The sequence below is a fragment of the Phaseolus vulgaris genome, chromosome 3 (assembly GCF_051622355.1).
Source record: "Phaseolus vulgaris cultivar YP4 chromosome 3, ASM5162235v1, whole genome shotgun sequence".
Classification (NCBI taxonomy): Eukaryota; Viridiplantae; Streptophyta; class Magnoliopsida; order Fabales; family Fabaceae; genus Phaseolus; species Phaseolus vulgaris.
This window is the reverse complement of record NC_143500.1, coordinates 38,499,915-38,522,665: the sequence shown is the minus strand read 5'-3', so window position 1 is coordinate 38,522,665 and position 22,751 is coordinate 38,499,915. Positions and strand designations below refer to the sequence as shown.

The 22,751-nt window shown below is 29.9% G+C and overlaps 2 protein-coding genes and 1 non-coding gene across 4 annotated transcripts; all 3 read right to left on the bottom strand.

The window, feature by feature from the left end:
- Positions 1–3,199: 3,199 nt before the first annotated feature.
- Positions 3,200–8,264, bottom strand: MPS1 (multipolar spindle 1). 2 transcript variants are annotated; one of them, XR_011080518.2, is made up of 11 exons: positions 8,229–8,264; positions 6,388–6,548; positions 6,254–6,311; positions 6,034–6,180; positions 5,878–5,952; positions 5,590–5,669; positions 5,171–5,225; positions 4,540–4,653; positions 4,150–4,342; positions 3,864–4,013; positions 3,200–3,730 (listed from the first exon to the last, which is right to left on the bottom strand). XR_011080518.2 is itself a non-coding variant. In XM_068608077.2 (11 exons), exons 2-11 carry the CDS (start codon positions 6,538–6,540, stop codon positions 3,546–3,548), a joined length of 1,131 nt encoding a protein of 376 aa, XP_068464178.2. In that variant the 5' UTR covers positions 6,541–6,548; positions 8,229–8,264; the 3' UTR covers positions 3,200–3,545. The 2 variants fall into 2 exon arrangements, 1 of the variants encoding a protein (XP_068464178.2); XM_068608077.2 differs by having other exon boundaries at positions 3,943–4,013.
- Positions 8,264–14,221, bottom strand: EIFISO4G1 (MIF4G domain-containing protein / MA3 domain-containing protein). The gene is made up of 9 exons (XM_068608076.2): positions 13,585–14,221; positions 12,593–12,664; positions 12,056–12,151; positions 11,539–11,733; positions 11,212–11,309; positions 10,564–10,651; positions 10,140–10,490; positions 9,798–10,043; positions 8,264–9,700 (listed from the first exon to the last, which is right to left on the bottom strand). Exons 1-9 carry the CDS (start codon positions 13,765–13,767, stop codon positions 8,657–8,659), a joined length of 2,373 nt encoding a protein of 790 aa, XP_068464177.1. The 5' UTR covers positions 13,768–14,221; the 3' UTR covers positions 8,264–8,656.
- On the bottom strand, positions 12,884–12,987 carry LOC137808902 (small nucleolar RNA snoR103). Its single transcript, XR_011080774.1, has one exon. It is a non-coding gene; the product is annotated as a small nucleolar RNA snoR103 (small nucleolar RNA).
- Positions 14,222–22,751: the final 8,530 nt, after the last annotated feature.

Sequence of the window (22,751 nt, the reverse complement as noted above, 5' to 3'; positions counted from 1 at the left end):
AAGTTAACGTTCGAAATGAAACCATAAATGGAGAATGCTTTCAACTATAATCCAAAAAATTTACTAATATTACAAAATAAAAGAAATCAATAAAATAATTTAATATTTTAAAAAGTATGAGATCCGCATAAATTTATAAATACATAAAGAAAGAGTTAGAAAATGGTCTAAGGAACTAAAAGCAAGCCGAAAAGTAGGCGAGTGGTGGAATGAATAGAGATGAAGGTTTGAATGAATTGGAGTTTGAAAAGTAGGCGAGTGCTGGCTTTAGCTTGATTGGTCTGCTCGATGTTCCCTTTGCTTCACGAAAAACCATTGTTTGTTGGGCATCATGCAATTCTTCAAATTCTCTTTCAATGCAAGGTTTGCTTGATTCATTTCTCATCTTCTGCATTGCTGCATGCACGTAAGAGACAAATGGATTATCATTCAAATATACAATTTCAAAGGAAATAAGATAAAAAAGAAAGAAGAAAATAAAAAACTGAAAAATATCAAAGTTGATTACGACTAGAGTCCGTGTCATGATATGCAGTATCTTCCGTGCGTGTGTTTCCGTAAGCGAAATAGGCGAACAAAAAGAAGTACACAACTAGTGTTTTGTTCATGTCTAACATGATACCATAAAGTGAAGTTGTATGTGGCTACTAATAACCAAGTTCCTTATTTATAATCAATTTCTAGGTTCTTTTTGTTCCAAGTGCAATTTTAAAAGCAATTTCTTGAAATAGGAAAAATCTTTTTTTTCCCAAAAATAGGTAAATTGAATATATAATTTTTTCAAATAAAAATCACCAAATATATTTTAAAAAATCTTATATTTCATATACAATTTTAATGTAGAACTATATATGAAATATATGTTTTCAATTTTAAAATAATAATATGTAAAATAAAATAAAAAAAATAACAACTTTAATTTTTTTATATATAATTAAAGAAAAATAGGTTTTAGTTTTTCGAAGACAACAAAAAGAGTTATTTCTCCGGTTAAATTTTTTAATTTATTTTTAATATTTTAAATTTAGAGTTTTACCAACTTAATATTATAGATTAAATTTACTTTAATTATTTTTTAAAATTAATTTACTTATATTATTAAATTATTACATTATTACTTTGATTAATAATTTAAAATAATTTTAATGTATTAAAATTAAAAATTTATATTTATTTTTAATTTAAATATAATAAAAAATTATGTTTTAAAAATTCAGTCATTCTTTAATTATATAATATAAATATATTTTATAAATACTTATTTAGTTAAAAAAAATGTTTTATAAAACTTACTTTTCTTTAATTATTAAATCCAGTAAACTTAAATACATTATTTTCTATTTTTTTAATTTTTTGTTTTATTTTTTACACATTATTATTTTTTAAAATTAAGAACGTATATTTCATAAGCGAATGGATTTTCTTAAATCCAGTAACTTAAATATATGATTTTCTTTTTAAATCATAAATGGATTTGACGAATTTTGTTTGAATAAATTGTGTACGATTTAATCATTTAAAAAAACATTTCAGAAAACTACTTTTAAAATTTAACTATTGAGCCAATTTCGAGTCTATATAAATACTTTTTACTGGCAGGTTTGTTTCAATCATTTTGAAAATGAAGGAGAGAATGAGAAAGAGGGTGAGAACTTTTTTTTGTTCTTTACCCAAGTGAACAATTAATCTCGTTGTTGCAAAAGAGACAATGCTAATTTTGCAAAACAAAATGTAGCACGGTAGAAAGAATAGCAAGATATATTATAAGAAGTGAACTTAATTTAATTTTATAAAATTTATTTATGAAATGAGATTTCCACGTTATAATAAAATATCATAATCTCTATAGTCATGAAATATCTATAGTCATGAAGTATTTTTTTATGAAAACCTATTGATGGTTATGATAGGTAATAAAGTCTGTCGTGAACATCATGAGTTAGTATACCGTGTGGGTTTGTATTTTTTACTATTAACTGTTCACACATACGTAGAACAACGGAAAAATGCAAAATACAAAATTGAAAATACGGAAAATGAAGGGAATTTTGGATGATGAACTCTTCGTAAATGAGAAAATTTTGCAATAAAAGTATATATTATCAGCTTTTAGGTAAATAATAATAAAATATTTATGTTAAAATCAATTATGTTAATAAATATTTTATTATTGTTTACGTTTTAATTATGAATATCAGTAATCCTTTTAACAATTATATTATTGATATATATATACACACATATATATATATATATATTATAATAAGATAAATAATTAAAATAAAAAATAAATAAATAGTAAATAAAATAATTAAATTTTTAATATTGCAAATTAATTTGTGTTAATATATTTTTATTTTGAAATATAACTTTTTATTTATTAAATTTTATAGTATTTTATTTTAATTTAAAAATAATTTTAACTCTAATTTATATTTTTTGAAGTGTCTTTTATATCAAATTACTTTTTAAATATATACTAAAAAATATTCTAATTACGTCAATTAAATTAATGACAATTTTTTCTCTTATTATTTTTTTTTCACTTTCTTTTTTTCAATTTTTCTTTTGCTTTATTTTCTACCCTGCTATGATTCACACAAAATATTAGCTTACAAACTAACACTGATTCGGATTTTCTTGAATTTAGTGAGCCACACTAACATCAAATTGTGTTGCTAAAGTAAATTTGTTAACTTTCAATTATTTTAAAAAATATATCCGAAATTTTTAATAAGTATTAATGTAAAAACCTTTATGTCAGGAAAATTAAATTCCAATACTAGTTTGTAAATTTGATGATAATTTTAATTTTGATTATTAGCATATTATTAAAATTAAATCTCTTATTCCAAATCTTGTTTAATTCTTAAACACAGTAGACATATTGCCTGTGAAATTAGTTTATACAAATTAATCAATGAAATATATAAATATTTAAATAAAAATAAAACAAAAAATTGAGTCAGAGGCATGCACATGTTAAATCAGTAATTAATAAGGAAAATTGAGATGGGCAAATTCTTTCTCTCCATTGTAGGACAAGTTAATGTTTGAATACTCGATCCTTAAAAAAATTCAACTCAAAAAGTAAGATTAAATATATGCTAAAATTTTAATTTAGTGTAATTAAAAAAAGTAACTTTTTTTACTCAATCCATAAATTGGTACTAGAAAATCATGTTGAAGTATGTTATTCAGGTGAAGGGATTTAAATTTTATAATTTTCTTGGTTTTATGTATTACCTTTTTAACTCGATTATCTTATCGATAGTATTTTTCTCGTTGGTCAATCCAAACAAAACCAACCATTGTCTGATAATTTAGAGGAACAGAGTACAGATTATAATCCAAACATGACACTGATGCATTGACAGTTACCTGATAAAAAAGCCGAGAAGAGCTAATACTCCTCACCATGTACACGAGCAGGACCCTTTCGGCAGCGCCCGTGAGCAGATTCTCGCCACAATTTCAATTAACAGCATCGTATTCGCTTTTTCATTCCCATCCATAATATTTTTTTCCAATACTCTCAATCATGTTTAACGAAGGAGGCAATTAATTATATCCGGTTTAAGCTTCAGAAACGATGAGACACCACCAAGTTGTTTTGCCAATTCACCTGCGACTCGGTCCATATAGAGCGCATATAGTCCGTTTCGGCTTTCTAGAAGTTCTAATGCTTTTCTTGCCTGCACAATTGATGTCACCCAATCTTCAAGAAGCACTGAAAAGTCATTGTTACCATAAGTTACCGCTCAGTTTAAATTTTTAAACTTGGTTCATCTTGATTACAGTCAGTTAGCAATAATATACAGTAAAAACGTAATAGTTGAGAAAAATGCTAAATGTTGGCTCACTTGTATTTGTTTTGGGTCAGAGAAATCAAGATTCTATGTCAACTAATTAGTTAAGTTCAGTATAAAGCATGAAGCATACTGTTGTCAAAATCTTCAGCTTTTGACCACTCTAATAAGTAGTCGGCAACCAAAAACTCGATAAGCTGGATCCTGACAATCACATAAAAAATAGATAAATTGTTATGTCTTCAAAAACATCATTCCTTTCCACGAAACCTGTATTTAGCCATTCGATATGATTTATGAATCTGGATATTATACTATTGCTCTTTTGCAAAGAACTTACATTATGAACATACATTCATGCATTTCAGGAAAGCCATCATCAAAAGGATCAGAGAAAAGCAAACGTTCTGCTAGAACCGAAAGTCTTTGACACACTGAAAGTATTGCCCGCTGACCAATATAAGGCTCGCTTCCAAGTTTGCGGATCAAATGCTGAACACAAAATTGAGCATTGGTGCCCGTGTGTTGAGACCCTAGAAGATAAACGGCAAAAAAAGAGACAGTAAGTCAATGTTAGAATGATCAAGAAATAAACGGTCATAAAATGGCGAGGGCGTGAAGCTATAGCATAAAGGTCACAATGGCAACAATTTTATACAAGTTTACCGTCTTACACATTGAACTTAAAAAGTAATCTACGATTATTGACATGATCTCAAACTATGCATACCATTTTCTGACAAGGACGTGCACATCTGCCTACTCAAACGTGTAACTAGGCTGTTGACAACTCCTTCAACAAATTCATGGTTCCTTCCCATAGATAAAAGATTCTTCAACGCAACTTCAAAACAGACATACAAATATAATCTTCAGAGCACATAACAAATAAATGTGATCGTGGGCTACATGTATAATGGTGATCCATAACGAAACCCTACAAATCAAAGTTAAACTTAGTATAGCTCAAAAACTAAATTTTGATGTTAATCGCTCATAACTCAAATTACAACTTCATGTGAGAACGGGACTGGAAATAGGGGCCAGAACTAAGTTACTTTACAGTTCATCATTGAGTGGGAGACTGATCATGGTCTTGCATGTTTACAACATAAATTACTATGAAGTGCAGTTAATTAGAATGATAGCGAACGCCCAAAGTTTTGGGTTCACAATATTCATTTATTGAATTGAAACCAAAAGAAGTGGAAAAGTCAATAGTCACAAAAGCAGCATACCGCATATAAACTCTACAGCTTGATGCACTGGGTCCTCAAATAAATAGACATAGTATTTTCAATTACATAATTAGATAAATAAAGGTAGGAAAAGCTTTTCCATTAGTGAAACGAGAAGAGTACCTAATATAAAATCCACAGCTTGATGTGCTAGATTTGAAAACTTGGAATCATCCACCTGCAAAATAAATTGAATACACCACATGACCAAAAAAATACATCAATAAAGCATGTTAAAAAAATTAATGGTTATGTAACTATGTTCTATTCAATATCACTAGTATCTATGAACTCTGCTGAAAAACACCTGATAGAGAAGGAAGAAAAGACTTAGATGGTGAATTGCTCATGAATTCATTGAGCAACAATATATAGAAAAAAAAACAAAGATAACTATACATAATAGCTGCAAAACAAGCTAATAGAAAAAATGCTAACCCCTTAAAGATAACCAAAAACCAACAAACTATATACTGCATTATTCAAATGTTGAATAGATCATTTTAGGAAAAAAAAATACTAAAACAGTGAAGCATCCTAACAGGTGATTGAGAGCTGCACAAGTCCACGAGAAAATCAACAGAGGCCCTAAGCTGTTCTGCTTCAACCTCCTTGATTAAACCTGAGGGTAAAGTTTCAAATTAGAAAACAAATTTAGTACAATTCTTTGCACTTAACATCAAAATTCCCAGATATTAGACACGTCATCTTGAACTATTTGTGAAAACACCGTTTTAATTACAAATTATGAAACACACAAATAATCCGCGTGATTCACCACAGAGTCTAACGCTCACTTGTTTACAACTATAAACGCTGTTAATATGTACCTAAAGAAAGCCGCTGCTGACTTGAAGAAGAAGGAGAAGAAGAACCTATTTTTCTCCTCCTTTCCATAAATCGCACTGCAGAAGCCAATTTTCAACGTCAATGCAAAAAACGTAGTTATGTAATAAAGTAGATAATAATGACGACGATGATTATACCTTGTCTTAGAAATCTGCGTCGAAGGACATCGCTGAATCTAGTGTCACAACCAGTTCCGTGAACCGTAGGGTTTACTTCTCCGATTTTGTCGAAGAAATAGCACTTGCAAGCAGCACTCTCCGGGAATAGATCGCAGTGCGAAGCATCTACATCCAGAAACTCAGAATTAATCCATTTCGCGTGAACGTGAGTTTATATGCGAGAGAAATGAGAACCAACCTTTAGCGTCCTTAAGATCTTCTCTGAGCCTCAGGACCTCTTGCTTTCTTTCCTTGGCCTGAGAATCCGAAGATGAAATAAAAGTGAATATTCGAAGGCGTTAGATTGGGATGAAAACGAAAGAAGTGTTTTACCTTTCGCTTCCAACGGAGAAGAGCATCAGATTGCGAAGGAGATAGCGCACTGGACTCGTTTGCATTTTTCAGAATCTTTGATCTGAGAAGCGAAATCGCCACCGCTAGCTTCAGCGATTCATCGCTCCCTCTTGCATCTTCCTTCTCTGCCATTTATTTCACTTCAGATGAACACCAACCCAAATCAAAAAAGGCGCCAAAGCGGTTGGACTTTTATATTAAAATAAATAAATCGATATTAAAAAAGTTTATATATCTGCACTCTAATAAAAAAAAAATCAAAGACCTATTATATATTTACTTAAATGGTCATTTAAGCTTTTTATTTCATAAAGTTATCACTTAATTCATAACATTAACTTTAATTTTTCTGAATAAATTGTTATTTATACCATTTATAGAAGACATTATTTTTCTAACTACTTTTTTCGTAAATTCGTATTATTTTACTTTTTAATGAATGGAAAATTGGAATGACCAACTACATTATAATAATTGTGCCAAATTAAGGAGAAAAACATATTTAAGCTAATTTATTATTTATAAAGATAAACTGCGGATTGATTTATAATCTGATTATATTCGATTTTTTTATTACTGAAGGATTATATATATATGTTGCATTTTTTATGGGTAATATATATTAGATAAAATATTTAATTCATGGTTTTGTACAAATTTTGAGTAAAGGACTAAATCTTTTACTTTTCTCTATACATTACGATTAAAAATGTAAATTATTACTTAAATTCATGCTCGCTAAAAATGAAAATTATTAGTTAAAAATGTATTAAGAAATTTAGACTTAGACTCGTTATTTTTTATATTGTTTGTCTAATATATTTTTTATTAAAATTAATTCTTTAATATTAAAATAAAAATTGTATAATAAAAATAAATAATAAGAGATAAAAAAAACAAATTAAACCAATAAATGCATAAAAATTATAATATTAAGATAAAATTTAGATATTAACATATAAAAAGTATAATAATTTTATAATTTTCTAGATTAATAAATATGGATAATATGGTAAATAAAAATAACATATATGAATGTGATTTGAATTTTTGAATCAGTTATAAAAATTACATCCAAAATCGAAGTTAACCCGATAAAAATATCTTATGTGGACTATTGGCTTATTCAAGTTTTAACTATTTTCAGATCGATTTAATAGATGCATTGAATTGGGTCACTTTATGAACAATTTCATGTCTTCAAGATTGTTTTTCAAAAGCACAACATTTGAAGGGAATCCCGTGATGCCATTTTAGATTCGAAAGGATAATACTTTAATAGTGTTTCAAGTTTTAAACATTTTCAAAAATAATTTAGTACTGAATATAATTGATTTGAGATAACTAAACCTGTTTAATGTTCACATAGTAAATGTCAGGAAAAGTCAGTAAAACTCTGCATCCATCACAAAAACCATACAAGTCTCAAATATGTGCTAAGTAATAAAATAACCAAAATCTTGATCTTGCAGTAAAAATGTTAAGTTAATCCTAGTTAGATCTCTAAGTTGACAGACAAAAATACCCAAGTTATAAATCATTATCTTTAATTCTCTTTCCGATTAAATTTCAAACATCTGAAGATACTACAAATTATACCTTAAATGTTATAAACGCATTTTTCAAACAAACAAAAATTAAATATTAATCACTTGGCTTGAAATTTAATTTTAATAAAAAACCATTTTAAGATGAGATAGTTCAAAACATGGGATTTGGCATTTCGAAATTAAATTTAATAGTCCCCTCTGATACTGTTGGGACATCAAACGTTACGTTCCTCCAATTTAGAGTGTAGAGGAATGAAAGAAGTGAGATACCTGGACATGCACCCACACAAAGATGAATTCAAACCTTCAAAAAATACATGCCACAGTAACGACAATGATATTTATGAACTGACCAGTTTAACAATTACTCTCTGTCAAGAAAATAAAGGGAAAAAATGAAACTAATGAAGTACAAAAACATTTGGACCCCCGGAAGGATGGGCCACTCTCTTGGCACATGATTAGCCAACTGGAAAACAAAATCCGTAGCTTTATGGTTTAACTTTTCCCTCAAAAAACACCTCTACGACATGAAAACAAAAAAAAAATTATACAACTCGAGAAAATACCTGATAACTGGAAGCTCCCACTTTTATAACATACTGTAATACAAAGTGCTTCTAAAAAGTGAGGGCGTAAAGGGAAGTTGATGTTCGTTCAGTTACAGAGATCAATATTCTCATGCAGACTTATCTGATTCAGTTGAACAGACTCTGACAGGCCTCAATATCAGATGCTTGCGATTCCAACACAGCTTGCCCAGATGCAGAGCTAATTACCTGCAATGCAGAGGAAAATATTGTTTTCTGGAACCGGTCATCCTCCACCTTCTTCAGGATTTCTCTTACCATCTTAAAATCCAAAGTCCCAGCCAAAACTAGTTTCCCTATTATCTCACCAAAATTATTTGGTGCTTTAGGTAAATCTATGCCGATATCATCCAGCAGAGAAGAAAATAACATGCACCCAGTCACTATGTCTCTGGCTGAAAGAATCTTTTTAACATACAGATACTCAATAAGACTGCCAACAGGTTCAACACATGGCGGACTTTTATCTAGTCCAAGGGAAATGGCTTCCTTCACAACCTCAGGGTGATAAGTTGGAGCTTTTAGTTCCTCCACACACTGCAATGCCTCATCCAAAAGCCGAACACTGAAATATTCCTCCAGAAGAGAACTAGTTTTGCGCTGAAGTTCCTCAACATTCAATTTTGGAGCTGGAGCTTGTGGCTTCTCAGAGGGTATGGCAGAAACAACTTTAACAGGTACAGGTGAAGGAATTTGAGGTGGGGGCTCGGCACTAACACCAATGTTTTGTGGACGAGCAGAAGGAGCACCACCACCCCCATGTACCAGGGCACTGCTTCTCCCACTTATAGTACCACCACTACCTTGAGGTAGTAACTTTGAATTAACAGTTGATGTCTTAGAAATGAAAGGAGACTGACCACGTCCACCAGTTTGCATGCCTGACATGTCTCCTCTCGGCATTGATCTTGTCCTAGGCACCTCCCAGTTGTCATTATCAATTCCCGGCATCCCAGGCATCCTCCTCGTCCCCGGCATCCCAGGCATCATACCGCCGGTACCAGGTCGGGCAATTGCAAATCCTCCTGAATTGACGTTTCCTTGAACACCAGAAACTACACGGCTACTTCTCATGCTTGCAGTGGCACCTGGACGCAATCCAAGATTTTTTTCTGCCTCTGAATGAATTTCAGTGATGGTTTTGGCTTTCACCTATATTAGTAAACAAATAGTAATTATTAGATAAAAAAAAGCAGTGAATGCCTTCCAACATTTGAGCTGTAGCATATTTTCATTAGAGTTAATTTACCTCTTCACGTCTAGGAATCCAGTTATTAGAACGCAACTCTAGAACATCACGAACCATAAACCGCAGCCGTGGAACAAGTTGGGGATTGGTGCTCAATTCTTTCAAACGACTGAAGTACATATCATTTATACGCCGTGATTTCGGGCTTTCATCAAGCTGCTTACCAATAGTGTTGAAAAATTGACAAATGGCTTCAACATTTTCCTCTGCTGGACAGATCTTGCTGTCAGCAGGACCTAAAAGCTCCTGTATCAAGTATCAGTCAACCACAAAGGTAAGTGCAAACTCCCAAAACAACAATATATTATATAACAATCAAGTCTCAACAAGTCCAGATAGAACCTGAACAATGTGATGAACAATCTTTTCGGGAACCATTTTTTGCTTCAACAGCTCACCAATTAAACGAATGTTTCCAAGGGTTCGAATCTTGACAAGTCTGTCCTTATCCCTTCGCTCCATCTCCTGCTCAGGAGCAATCATCTGTCTCACTTCTTCCCTCAGGTTATCTGCACCTTCAAAAGCCTCCTGGCAGATATTCAAGAGTACTCTCTTAAAAGTGATTTCCTTCCCACCAGGCTCATCAGATGGGAATGGAGGCAGCTTTTCATTAAGATCAGAACACAGCTGGGCATACATTGGGCAAAATGTTGGTTCTAGCACTGCCTTATCAAATATCAGTGATATAACTCCCTGCATTTCCAACAAAATCAATTAAAAACAAGGATGTGATAGAAAAATACTTCAAACAGAAAATAAAATGAACCTTCAATATGTCGGCAGATGTAATGCCAGAATCAATCAACTGACCCTTCAAGAGATCAAATTTCTCAGGAGTCAACTTATTTAGTATTCTGCATGGAAATGGTTCACAACACTGAATATCAGTATCAGAAGACATGTAATTCTGAGGAATCTTACCAGTTACATGGGTGAAGAAGAAAATACAAAATGTTAAAAAAACTAACTTTCATTAGATACATAGAAAAAATATAAATAAATTAATCTAGTCAAAACTCACAATATTGACTTCAAATATTCAACTTATGTGATGTGAGTAAATATGTAAAGTGAGAAAGAGAGAATGCATCCACTCTTGATTTAAGGGAGGTAAGTTAAACGAGTTCTTCAACTCAAATCAAAGGAACCCTTACCTTATCTCATAATTTACTTATCAATTAAGGGGATCCAAGTCAGTTTTTCACATATAATTGTATTTTGTTGTCTTGACTAGTCAACATACTATTTTTAATACACTCTTTACTATTGAGAGAAATTCATGAGACCTCTAAGTGGGACCCATGTGAAATTCACCAAATAATAAAGGGTGAGTTGACATATTTGCTAGCATTTCTCATAATTCAAAAATCCCTATTTACCTATTAACCAGTACTAAAAAGTAGAAATACATTACCCTTTAACTGTCTTTAAGACACGATCCTTTTCAGAGAGAGTTCCCTTTCTAGCTGACCACGGCACCTCAGCCTTGACTAGTGTTGGAGTAGGTCCGCCCTGATTTAATAGAGATAGAAGAATTAAAAATAAGATAAAACAATTCAATCCACATTGTATATAGAGAGAACCATTCAATGCCGCCATACTAAAGGCTCAAAAAGCTTTTACTTTTCACTTTCTTGTTCAATGATAATGTAAGGTGTTTTAAACAACACTTGATCAAACTTAAATACAAAACATTAATGGTACAAGATATATATCATGCATCTCTGCCAATTATCAGTACCCCTTGGTTAGAAGATATCTGTGCCCTTGCAAACTGAGAATTCATTTGGTCTTGACGATTATTTCCAAACTCCTTATTCTCCTTGAGATTATCCCAAGACCTCTCATCTGCATTACCAAAAGGTTGGCCAGCAGATCGTCCACGCCAGTCACGATTATCTGGCTCAGAATATCGATTTTGAAATTGATTTGAGGGCTGCAGAAGATAATATATACTTCATTACACAATTTGAATAGTTGAACTTATAATTTTGATAATGTCACAAATTAAATTCATTAAAATGAAACACTTAATTGAGCTAATAAAAAATAATAAAAATAGCAGCATCACATACAGAATTAGACATTTAATTTTACCATTCACTGATCACTGATGAGTCTCTGTAAGATACAATTATAATCACTCCCAAAAATAAAATATTTTTAAACAAGTTTATCAATCAATTTACCAACAGAATGGAAGAGGAAAAGGGTCTTCTTAGTTAACAACATAAATAATAGACAGAAAACACACATACATTGCTTTCTGGGCGGGCCCAACTTTGATCTTCACCAAAAAGTTCAGCTTCAATATCTTGTTTGATCTTCAAAACATCATCAAGAATCTCAACTCCCTGAATATAAAAAGGTTCAACAATTAGACCAATGATGAATCATTAATCATACAAACTGGAGCACTAGGTTTCAAAAGAGACTGTCTGGAGAGAAGAGACAAGATATAAAAAAAACAAAAGATCATATGTTAAAACTTATCCAGAGACATAGGGAACAATGTAGGTTGTCTTTCAAGGAACAATAGAGTTCTGTAGAAAACAGGGCAGCATCTCTTTAAGTTTAAATACAAGTAAATTTATAACATAACACTAGACACAAGACAATCAATACACAAGGCTACTAAAGATGAATCCAATAGATCAGTAGACGTCGCAGAACGTTAATTAGCCACAATTTCCAAATTAAAAGGAAAATAATCACATGGAAGATGGAATAAACAAATATCCTGAGAAAAAGTATAATTAACCATTGCATTAGAGCAGCAATAACATATAAATTACCTCACTGAGTTGTAAAAGTTGTTCCCTGGTATATCGCACGCGCTCACGGCCCTCAAACCGTGAATCTCCAGCCTGAAAAGCTAGAAGCTTTTAGATACAAAAAAAAAAAACATGACACACACAATTTATCCATCATTCAAACAGCACAGGATGATTGTCAATGATAGATGCATTTATTGTAAAGATGTAGATGAATTACCCATTAAAAAAGGAAAAATGTAGAAGAATGACCCATTAACAAAAGTAGGAAAACACATAGAAATTGTCAAATCCTTCAGAATCATAAGATTTCAGTGTATGTGGGACCTTTATGGATAACATGAAATTTAGTCAATCCCACCTAAAGCCCACATATTGCTTTTTGTCCATATTTACAGCAGGTACACGTACTTAGTGCCCAGCCAAGAATTAGGACATTCAAATTCAGTTTGCCCCTTGTCTAATGAGCATAAAAAAACCGATTTTAGGTTTCAATTAGTAGATTTTTTTAATTTTTCCCAAGGATTTTCTTTATGCTTCAGCACCCACACAGCCATGGACAAATTAATTTGAGTACTTAATTTCAAAACAACCACCATCAAATCCATCTACATTCAAATCTTCATATAGGACAAAACAAGCAAAAACCTAGAAAAGTAAGTGTCAATGACTGTTTCCAAATTCAAAGTTCAGCCAAATAATTCATCTCAAAATTTAAACTTTATAAATGGAAAACAAAAAAACTCATATATTGAGCCTTGACATTATTCATCAAGCTGATACGAGATCCAAAAATACCCACCAAAAAACATTTAAGAAACACACACCCAGCTATTACAAATAAACAAAAAAACATCAATATAAAACATAAAAATGAACAGAATCATTCATCAGCATGACCATGAGATTATATCAATAGAAAGCAACAAATACAGAGAGAAAAAGCAAGTTGTGGTGAGAAAAAAGTAAATTGAAGAGGCAAAAAGGCAGATCCAGGGAAAGGGGATTGATACCTTGATAGAGAAAGGAGAGGGAGCCCCGCCATGGGGACGCAGGAGAGGAAGATCAGAAGAAAAAGAGCCAAAAGCAGGGGAAGCAGAAGACGAGGTGGAGGAGTCGAATCGAGGGCCGAGGGGTCTGCTGCCTTTTCCACCGCCGGGCCTCAAACTCAACACCGTCTGATCACTCTGCTGCATGCCTCGCGATGCAATCTTGGCCGTCCGATTCGACACAGCGGTAATGGATTCAGCGACGCCGAACCACAGCGAATAGGAGAAGAGAAGGGTAAAAGGAGAAAAGGGAGAAAAGGAGAAGGGATAAATAGATGGTAGATTGAAAGGATTGGATTGGGGGTGCGCTAGGTATTAGATATTTCTCTCTCTTCTGCGGAGTGAGAAGAGAAGAGAGAACTGCGTGCGTGAGTGAGAACGGAGGGGTCAAAAAAAACCCTTCTTAGAGTTGTGTTCAGCCTTGCGTACGTATCTATACGTATTTCCAATCGCCCCCCACTTTTTCTTTAAATTCTTTCTTCCCAAAATTAGGTTTACCAAATCACACCCCTGCAATAACCCTAAATTTCACAATTGCTCTCTTCTTATTATAGAAGACCTAATTTCTATTTACTGTGCTCAAATCAAAACACCCAATCATGTTTCACATATACTGGTTTTTTCCCAAAATACACATTCATTTACACACATCCTAATGTATGTGGGCCTGGTGGTAGGTTACGGCCCACCTTCTAGATATAATGGAAATAAGATTGATTTTTTTTTTTTACTTACAGGTTTGTTTTCTACATCTGTAACTTCAAAAAAAAATAGTAACTCAATCAAATATTTCAGATTTAAATTCTTTTCAAACAATAAATCATTAAATTGTATAACTCTGTCAGTTATTTATCATTTATAAATATATATATATATATATATATATATATTTGGTTGCTTATTGACTGCACTTCATTTTAAAATAATAGTTATTCTAAACAAATATGATAGGATAAAAGAAATATGAAAATATTATATACTAATCCAGTTTCCCTTTTAAAATAAAATATATACAACACTAATAGATGGGAATAATAAATTTATATACATGTTGTTTTACTATTATCTGTTCAATTCAAAAAAAAACTTACAGGTTAGTAAAATTATATTTTTTAAGTTTGGTAAAACTATGAATTTAAAGATTGTTTGTTTGTGATGGTAGTTAAGAGTTTAGATTTAAGGTAGAGATTTGTGCTTTAGTTTAATTTTAAAAACAAAATATATATTTAATTTTTTTTTAAATATAATTAAGATTTTTTTTTTAATTTGTCTATATTTGGCATGTCTGTACTTGATTGTGAATAAAACAAATAAGAAAACTTTTATAATCACCCTTTTTCACTTATTTTTATTTTAAGATTTATACTTTGTTATAATAATTGGGAAAATTATTTGTTTAATCACATTTGTCATTCATATTATAATAATATAATCCTAAAACATTTTTCATAATATATATATATATATATAATAAATACAAAAATAGTTGGAAGTAAAAGTATTTGTTTAGTGTTATATAATATATTATCAACAAAAGGATAATGGATTATGCTCCCAAAAAACAACATATAATCGATTTTGTATTCAACCTAATCGATTATCAACTATTTTGAATCACATGATCGATTAAGTGTTGTGTTCTTTTTCATTAGTAATCGATTAGGCATTGTAGAAAACTCACTCAATTGCTAACCTGATATCGAAGATGCAATCACAAACTCATTGTCTTTGCACTTTACTAACTCATGTAGCTCGCCAAGGCCACTCAAGCAATGCAGAAGTCTGTTTGAATGAAATGTTTGTTTCAAATGCATTGTGTGTTTCCCATAACCATGCTTTATATAACTCGTGAATGAACAACATTATTTATGAGCTAACAACTCTGAGACAGTGCATTCATTACGTTCATGGTGGTCAAAGAGATTCCACATACCAAAGTCAGGAATCTCTAAAATGGAAGAGGTGTCATGCATGACACTAGTGCACTGTAAAATCAATTCATTCAAACAAATGTGAAAAAAAAAGATAACACAATAGTATTTCACGTACTATGACGTGACTTTCTCTTCCCTCATAGATTAACTTGGTTAAACTTAAGAGTGTTTGAACAACTATAAGATTAAATTTAGAATTATGTAAACAATTTAACTTAAAAGTTGTTGAGTTTATTGTTGAGTTTTAATTTGCAGTGAAATTGATGAATATGAGATTAACAACATTCATATTAGAGATGAATAAATAAATTAACAGTATTCATTTTATTTTATCTTTCGTTAAAGATATTTTTTATTTTTTTTACATACATTAGAAAAATAATTTAATTAATCTAAGTATTTATTTAGAGTAATATTGGAATGTAATAAAATCGGAATGTTTGATCAATCAAATTATTATTTAGTGGTTTAAAATTATTTTAAGAATTTTATAAAATAAATGATCTTTCCATTTCAGTAATTCACATGTTTTAAACACTTTTGATTTACTTCATATAAATATTCGGAATACCTCTAGGTATGATCATAAATTATTCTTTACTATTCTTGATGATCACAAACGTTATTAAGTGTAATTTTTTAACGAATAAGAAATTTGAAACTCAAAACATCATAACAAATTTCATTATCCAAATTGAAAATTAATTTTAATATAATGTAAGGGTTATAAGCATTGATGGCGGAAACAAATTATGAAACAATTTTATCCTTTTCTAACAGTGTAATACACCCAACCACTTGCATTAAAATCCGTAAACAAAATGGAATTGTTGAAAGAAAACATTAACATCTTCTTAATATTACTCCATTATTTCAATCTCACTTGCTTCTGAATTTTTAGTGTTATGCCTTACATGCTACTTTGCTTATAAATTGCATTCTTACACCCTTGCTTAATAATATCTTACCGTAAGAAAAACTATATAGAAAATCTTATGATGTTTTTGTTTTCAACAAATCTGGACGCCTATGTTATGCTAGCATCATCCCTCTAAATATGAAGAAGATAGACAATAGAGTTTATCTTGGAATATTTTTTGATTTCATATCTAATATTAATGGACATATATGTTTCTTAGTCTTAAAATTCATAAGATAGATATTTCTAAATGTATCATCTTTCATAAAACTTTTATCCTTATCACTCAAACTATGACACCAATTTACATAATAATGACATTTCTTTACCTATCCCTAGTAATATTGATTGTTGCCTTGATGATATTGGTGCAAATAATTAAATTGTTGGCTTTAGATAACAACAATGATCATCATTCATTGCATACTGATATTGACATTGATATCACTCTACGTCATTCTACTTATATTCGAAAATTGCCTACCTACCTATTTTAAGGATTTTCAAACCAACCAACGTGCATTCTTCCACATCTACTATTGTTACTGGTAACAAGTATCCTATACAATCTTTTATATCTTATGAGTCAGTACATTTTGAAATATTGTTTTAATCCAATATTGAGCCTAAGAATTGTGAACAAGTGTTGATTAAATTCGACAAGTGTATCGAGTCAAAAGTAATAGTTTGTCTCAAAAGATATCAAACCCACAAAGAACAATTCTCTTAAAAATTTAATGTGTAACATTCCTTAAATACCGAAATATGTACAAAAGTTTAATTTATAATATATTGGAATTGTTTGAATAAATTTTGCATGTAAATTAAATAAAACAGAGTAAAAGATTATAAGAATTCAATTAATAAGATTGAGATTGAAGTTAATCCTTCTCATTCGTCTATATTTTTTATAAATAAAAAACATACAATATTTTGACTTAATTGATATTAATGCAACAAAAATAGTGATTCATATTAATTCCTCAAATATGAAAATATTAATATCATATCCTAACATTGATTCCTTAACAATTTAGCATATTTATTATCACTAAGAAAATATGCTATACAACATTTGATATACTAAAATCTATTTTTAACATTAAAATATATCAAGTATTTTCATTTAGGACAAATAATCATAAATACTTCCCACTTAAATACAAGGATCTAATTCAAGAATAAAAATTATAGTTTTAAGCATAAAATGAAAATAATGATATCAAATAAGAACAAAATACCATATATAAATATTACCAGGATTCGTTAGAGTTTGAAACGATTAAGTTCATTCTCAAAAGCGAGGAATTAGTCACTCAAAAGCGACTTAACTCCACTTGGACTGGGCTGACTCGGTTTGATTGGGGGAAGGGCCAAATGATCTCATCCTGGATTCAAACCGACTCTGTTCGATCTGAGCCTAAGCAAACTCAACTCGACTTGGATCGAGACCGACTCAGTTTGACTTAAGTTTAGAATGACTCGACTTGTGGACCTGGACCAACTTACTAAACTAAACACAAAGTTTATAAAAAGATATAATCAAGAGTATAAATCTTGAACCCTATGAGAAAACAACTTGTAACCACTCAACATAAATTTATAAACCCTATATGAATATTCTACGATAAAATACAGAGTAAGAAACAAGGTTTCTGAACACTGGGGATTATACAGATGAATCAAAAAAAAGTTCAAACCCAAAAAACCTCTTTGATACAAGAAAAAAAAAAATTCCAAGAATAATTTTAAAACTTTGTATTTTTCTCTTTTATAAAAATATTAGTTTAAAATGATAAGATTATCTCCTTATATAAAGTATTAATAATTTCAAATATGGTATGGTTATTTAATGAAAACAAATGTATTAATTAAATTTGATTAGTTATAGTAAGAGAAATTTGTGAAAAATTTAATTGATTTTTTTGAAATAACTATTTGTTTTCTGTACTAGTATGGAATGAACGGTCAATATTAGGCTCGGCTCCCACAACCAAGAATAATGTACGTCATTAATTTATTGTACTCTGACAACTGAGTGTCGAACACCCTTTGCTAACTCGAGGGTCGGAGTGCCTTTTGCAGGTACCTCCCATTCGACATTTCCCAGGAGATAGAGTGATCAAGTAATCGAGACCCGAAAGAGTAGGCTGAAGTGTGGAATCAATCTCCCAATAAGAAGGAGGAAGACGAAGCCAATCAATAGTTCTATAGGTCTCATCTCCCTAACATGAACATTTTCTTTTATCAAAAGAAATCAATAGATTTTAAATCGGTTCTTTTATCAAAATAATTTTTTAATTTCACTAGACATAAAAGAAAAAATATAAAATAAAATATTTTCAAATATGTTAAAAACTCGTCTAAACATATGATGAAGCTCACTCAACCTTACTAAGGTCAGGTCAATTCGGCTCGAAAACGAGATTGGTCAACTCAGTTCGTCCTGGACTCGGACCAACTCTGTTCAGTCTGAACTTGGACAAACTCGACTCGACTTGGGTTAGGACCAATTGAGCTCAACCATGGTTGGGCTGACTTGGCTCGTGGGCTTGGATAAACTCAATTCAACCTAAACTTGGTCCGACTTGGGCTAACTCAACTCCACTTGGTTTCATGTTCATATTTATTCTTTGAAAGCATCATTCTTATAATTTTTTATTTATATAGGGTTTTGTTCTTCATCTCCTAATTTGTATTTTCCTGCACCATTTTAATGAATTAATCAACAAAAACAGGTAATCATTGTCGTGTTCTTCTTTTCCAACCATTATATTACACTAATACATTTATTTTCTTTCTTACCTTATTCTCCCTCAATTAATTTGGGCTTTTTATTCATGGCCTTTTTGAAATTTGAATTTTGAGTGCATAAAAGAAATACATTAAATTTAAGGTGATGATGGATTGGATTTTTCAAAATTCAAATCCAATACATATTCAATAAAATAAACTGGACATAAAATTCATATTATTTTAACTAAATCAAATTTATTTTAATTTTTTAATTTTATTTAAATCAAATTAAATCAACTTTTTCAATTACAATAAATTTGACGATGAATAATTTATTTTTCTAAAAGCTCCATTAAATTCATAAACATATAACTTATTAAAAAATTTAAACTATATAAAAAATTCGATCCTTAATAAACAATATTAATTTTTTTTTTAAAAAATCACATTGAATTATGAAAAAGAAATGAATGCACACATAACATTTACATATCTTATTAAAAAAAACCTCTTCGTCCATCGAATAAAACAATGTAAAGAAAAATTATAAATGTAAGCATAATTTCTATGTACAGAAAAAAATTAAAAGGCTAATTATATTTTTTTTGTAAGAAACAGAATTTTTATTAAAAAACTGCATTAAAAAAAAAGAAAAAAAAGGTCGTGTATTGAAATTTTTTTTTAATTAGCAAGTAAAAGTGTGCACAACAGTCTGACATTTTCGTTAAAACATTAAAAAAATTAAAATCAAATTCATGTACATTTTAGATTGATATTTTGATGCACAATAATCATTTGAGTAAGTTTTACTCATCCTGTTAAATTTAAACTAATAATTTTTTATATTTTATTTATTGACTGACAAGTACTATTAAGATAAATTAAAAAACTAACTGCTCTTAATAATTATTTGACAATGTACATGTATACTTTTGTAATTCACAAATTTTAATTAATACTAAATTCCATTAGAAGAAGTGCATTAAATTATGTGTTTTTTTGTACGCGTATGCATATTGTAATCGTCATTAAAAGTTATTTTCCAGCTGTTTTTTATATGTTTATTTAATGAGAAAGTAATTCATAGTTAAATAATATTAATTCTAATTATTATACTATTTTTTTAATATTTTGTCTCACTTCTACTTTTTTTTTCTTTATATATTATTTTTTTTGTATTACAATAAACTACATTCACCAGTAAACTGTACAAATCTGATATGATAAAGAAGCTTTTATATTTACTAAAACACACACTACAAAAATCCTTTTACATAAATCCCTAAAAGAGGGAAACAAAATAACAAATATATTTCTTTTCTTCTTTTATCATTAGTATGATATCCAAGTTGAATTCTGAATGATTGTTGAGTTTTGTGAATAAATATGAGTCTAGTTTAGATTTATGGTAGCAATTGTTATTAGTAAAATATTATTATTATTATGTGGGATTTATTGGTGTATAGGTGATAATATTGATAAGGCTCGATCATTATATTTGATTCTTTTATTAGAATGAGGTTGTTTTTTTTTAATTAAAAATTTATAAATTTGGTTAAGTCGTGTTAAATTTGGCAGACTTTATCACCTCAATTTGAAGTTGTATCAAGTTTACACAATTTCTGTCATGTCAACCTAAAATCATGTAAAGTTGACACAACTTTTGATTTCTTGTTTTTATTTTTTCTTGTTTATATATATATTAATTATTTAATTACAAATGAAATTAATTAAAATTGAGTAGTAAGTTATGGAATATTTAAAACTAGTTTGATAAATAATTTTCTAAGGGTGTTAATTTCAAGCGACAAAAAATTGGGTAATCATATATGGATCATGTGTTGATGGTAATGTAATATATTAATTTGGTTATTCGATTAATAAAAAATATGAAGAAAATTGTTATTGGATTTGGAAATAAATAAAGAAATGAGAATTGTTGTATTTGAAAAATAAATAGAGAATTATTGTTGTGGATTTGGAAAATAAATACCTTGAGAAGTAATGGTTTTATATAACACCTAATGATGAGAAGACATTAATCATAACTAGACAAATTAGTAAGATTCATTACAAGATATAAATATAAAAATAAAAAGGTGAACTATTGGAAGTAAATTATTTATGGGAAGAAATGCTACAATGTGGTCTTCGTATTTGTCGTTGAGGCCTTCGTGGAGGGTGATGATTAGACAGAGGTGGAGGTGGAAGAGGATCATCAACAATATGTCCGTCATCGTCGTTATTGCCTTCATTATGAGATTTTGGTGAGAGCATTGTGGGTCGATAGTGCATGAATTATGTTGGGTTATATGCAAGAGGAGGGGTGAATGCTGAAGTTCCAAAAGTATTTGACGAAGTGGAAAAAGTACCCGAATGAGAAGGTAAAAAATTATACGTGTAAGAAATCTGATGGTGTGGATGATGAAGTGAAAGGTGGCGAAGATGATCCATGTGTGTGGATGTGGATGGTGTGGAAGACCCGAATGAATGGATTGATCAACATCAAAACCATGACCATAAGAAGGAAACCCTAAAGGCGGTTGTGGTTGTGGTTCCATGAGCTTCTATATATTTATGTCTTAATTTATTTTATTCAACTAACAACCTAAATTAACCAACAACAAATATTCCTCCTTAAAAATTTATTTAATTAATTTAAAGTATTACCTAACTTACTATTCAATTTTAATTATAATTAAACAATTAATAGTATATATATATATATATATATATATATTGAAAAACAATAATTTCTTTTAAAAAATAAAAAATAAATAAATTATAACATTGACAAAATTGTGCCAACTTGACACGACTTTAGATTAATGTGGCAAAAATCATGTCAACTTCACACGACTTAAGGTTGAGATGACAAAGTTGAGCCAAAGTCGTGTTAAATTGATACGACTTCTACATATGAAGTCGTGTCAAATTGATACGACTTATCAAAATTTTGTATTTTTTTAAAAGAAGTTCCATTTTAGTAAAAAGAAAAAAAACCATAATAGTAAAAAAACATTATATTTAAGATATTATCTACTTTAGAACTCAAAACTCTCTCATAATTTTATTATTAAAAAATATCAATTTTATTCTTAAAATGTTTTTATAGATTAAAATAATATAAATTAATTTTATTCTTAAAAGATGTTTTTATACTTAGTGATAAGAAAAAGAAAAATAAAAAGAAAGTGGAAATGGATATTGCGGATGAATATTAAATGCTGAGTGATTTCATATAAGTTTGCAGCTTTGGATATTAGTTAAAAATATTACGTATATGTTTAATAGTTTTAAAATTATGAGTTATTTAAAGCATTAGAATATTTGAAGGTCTGAGCACATGAGCTTATGGAAGAGGAAAATCCAAAACTTGAAGATGATGTTATTGAGATGAGACGATGAATAGTTGTCCTTCTTCTGCATTCTAGTCATTGCTTTTCATTTTACAATCCTCCTCCTTTCAACACCTGTTTTACCAACCACCGCCCCTCCAACTCTTTAATTCCAAGGATTTTTTTATACTCTCTTCTAATAAT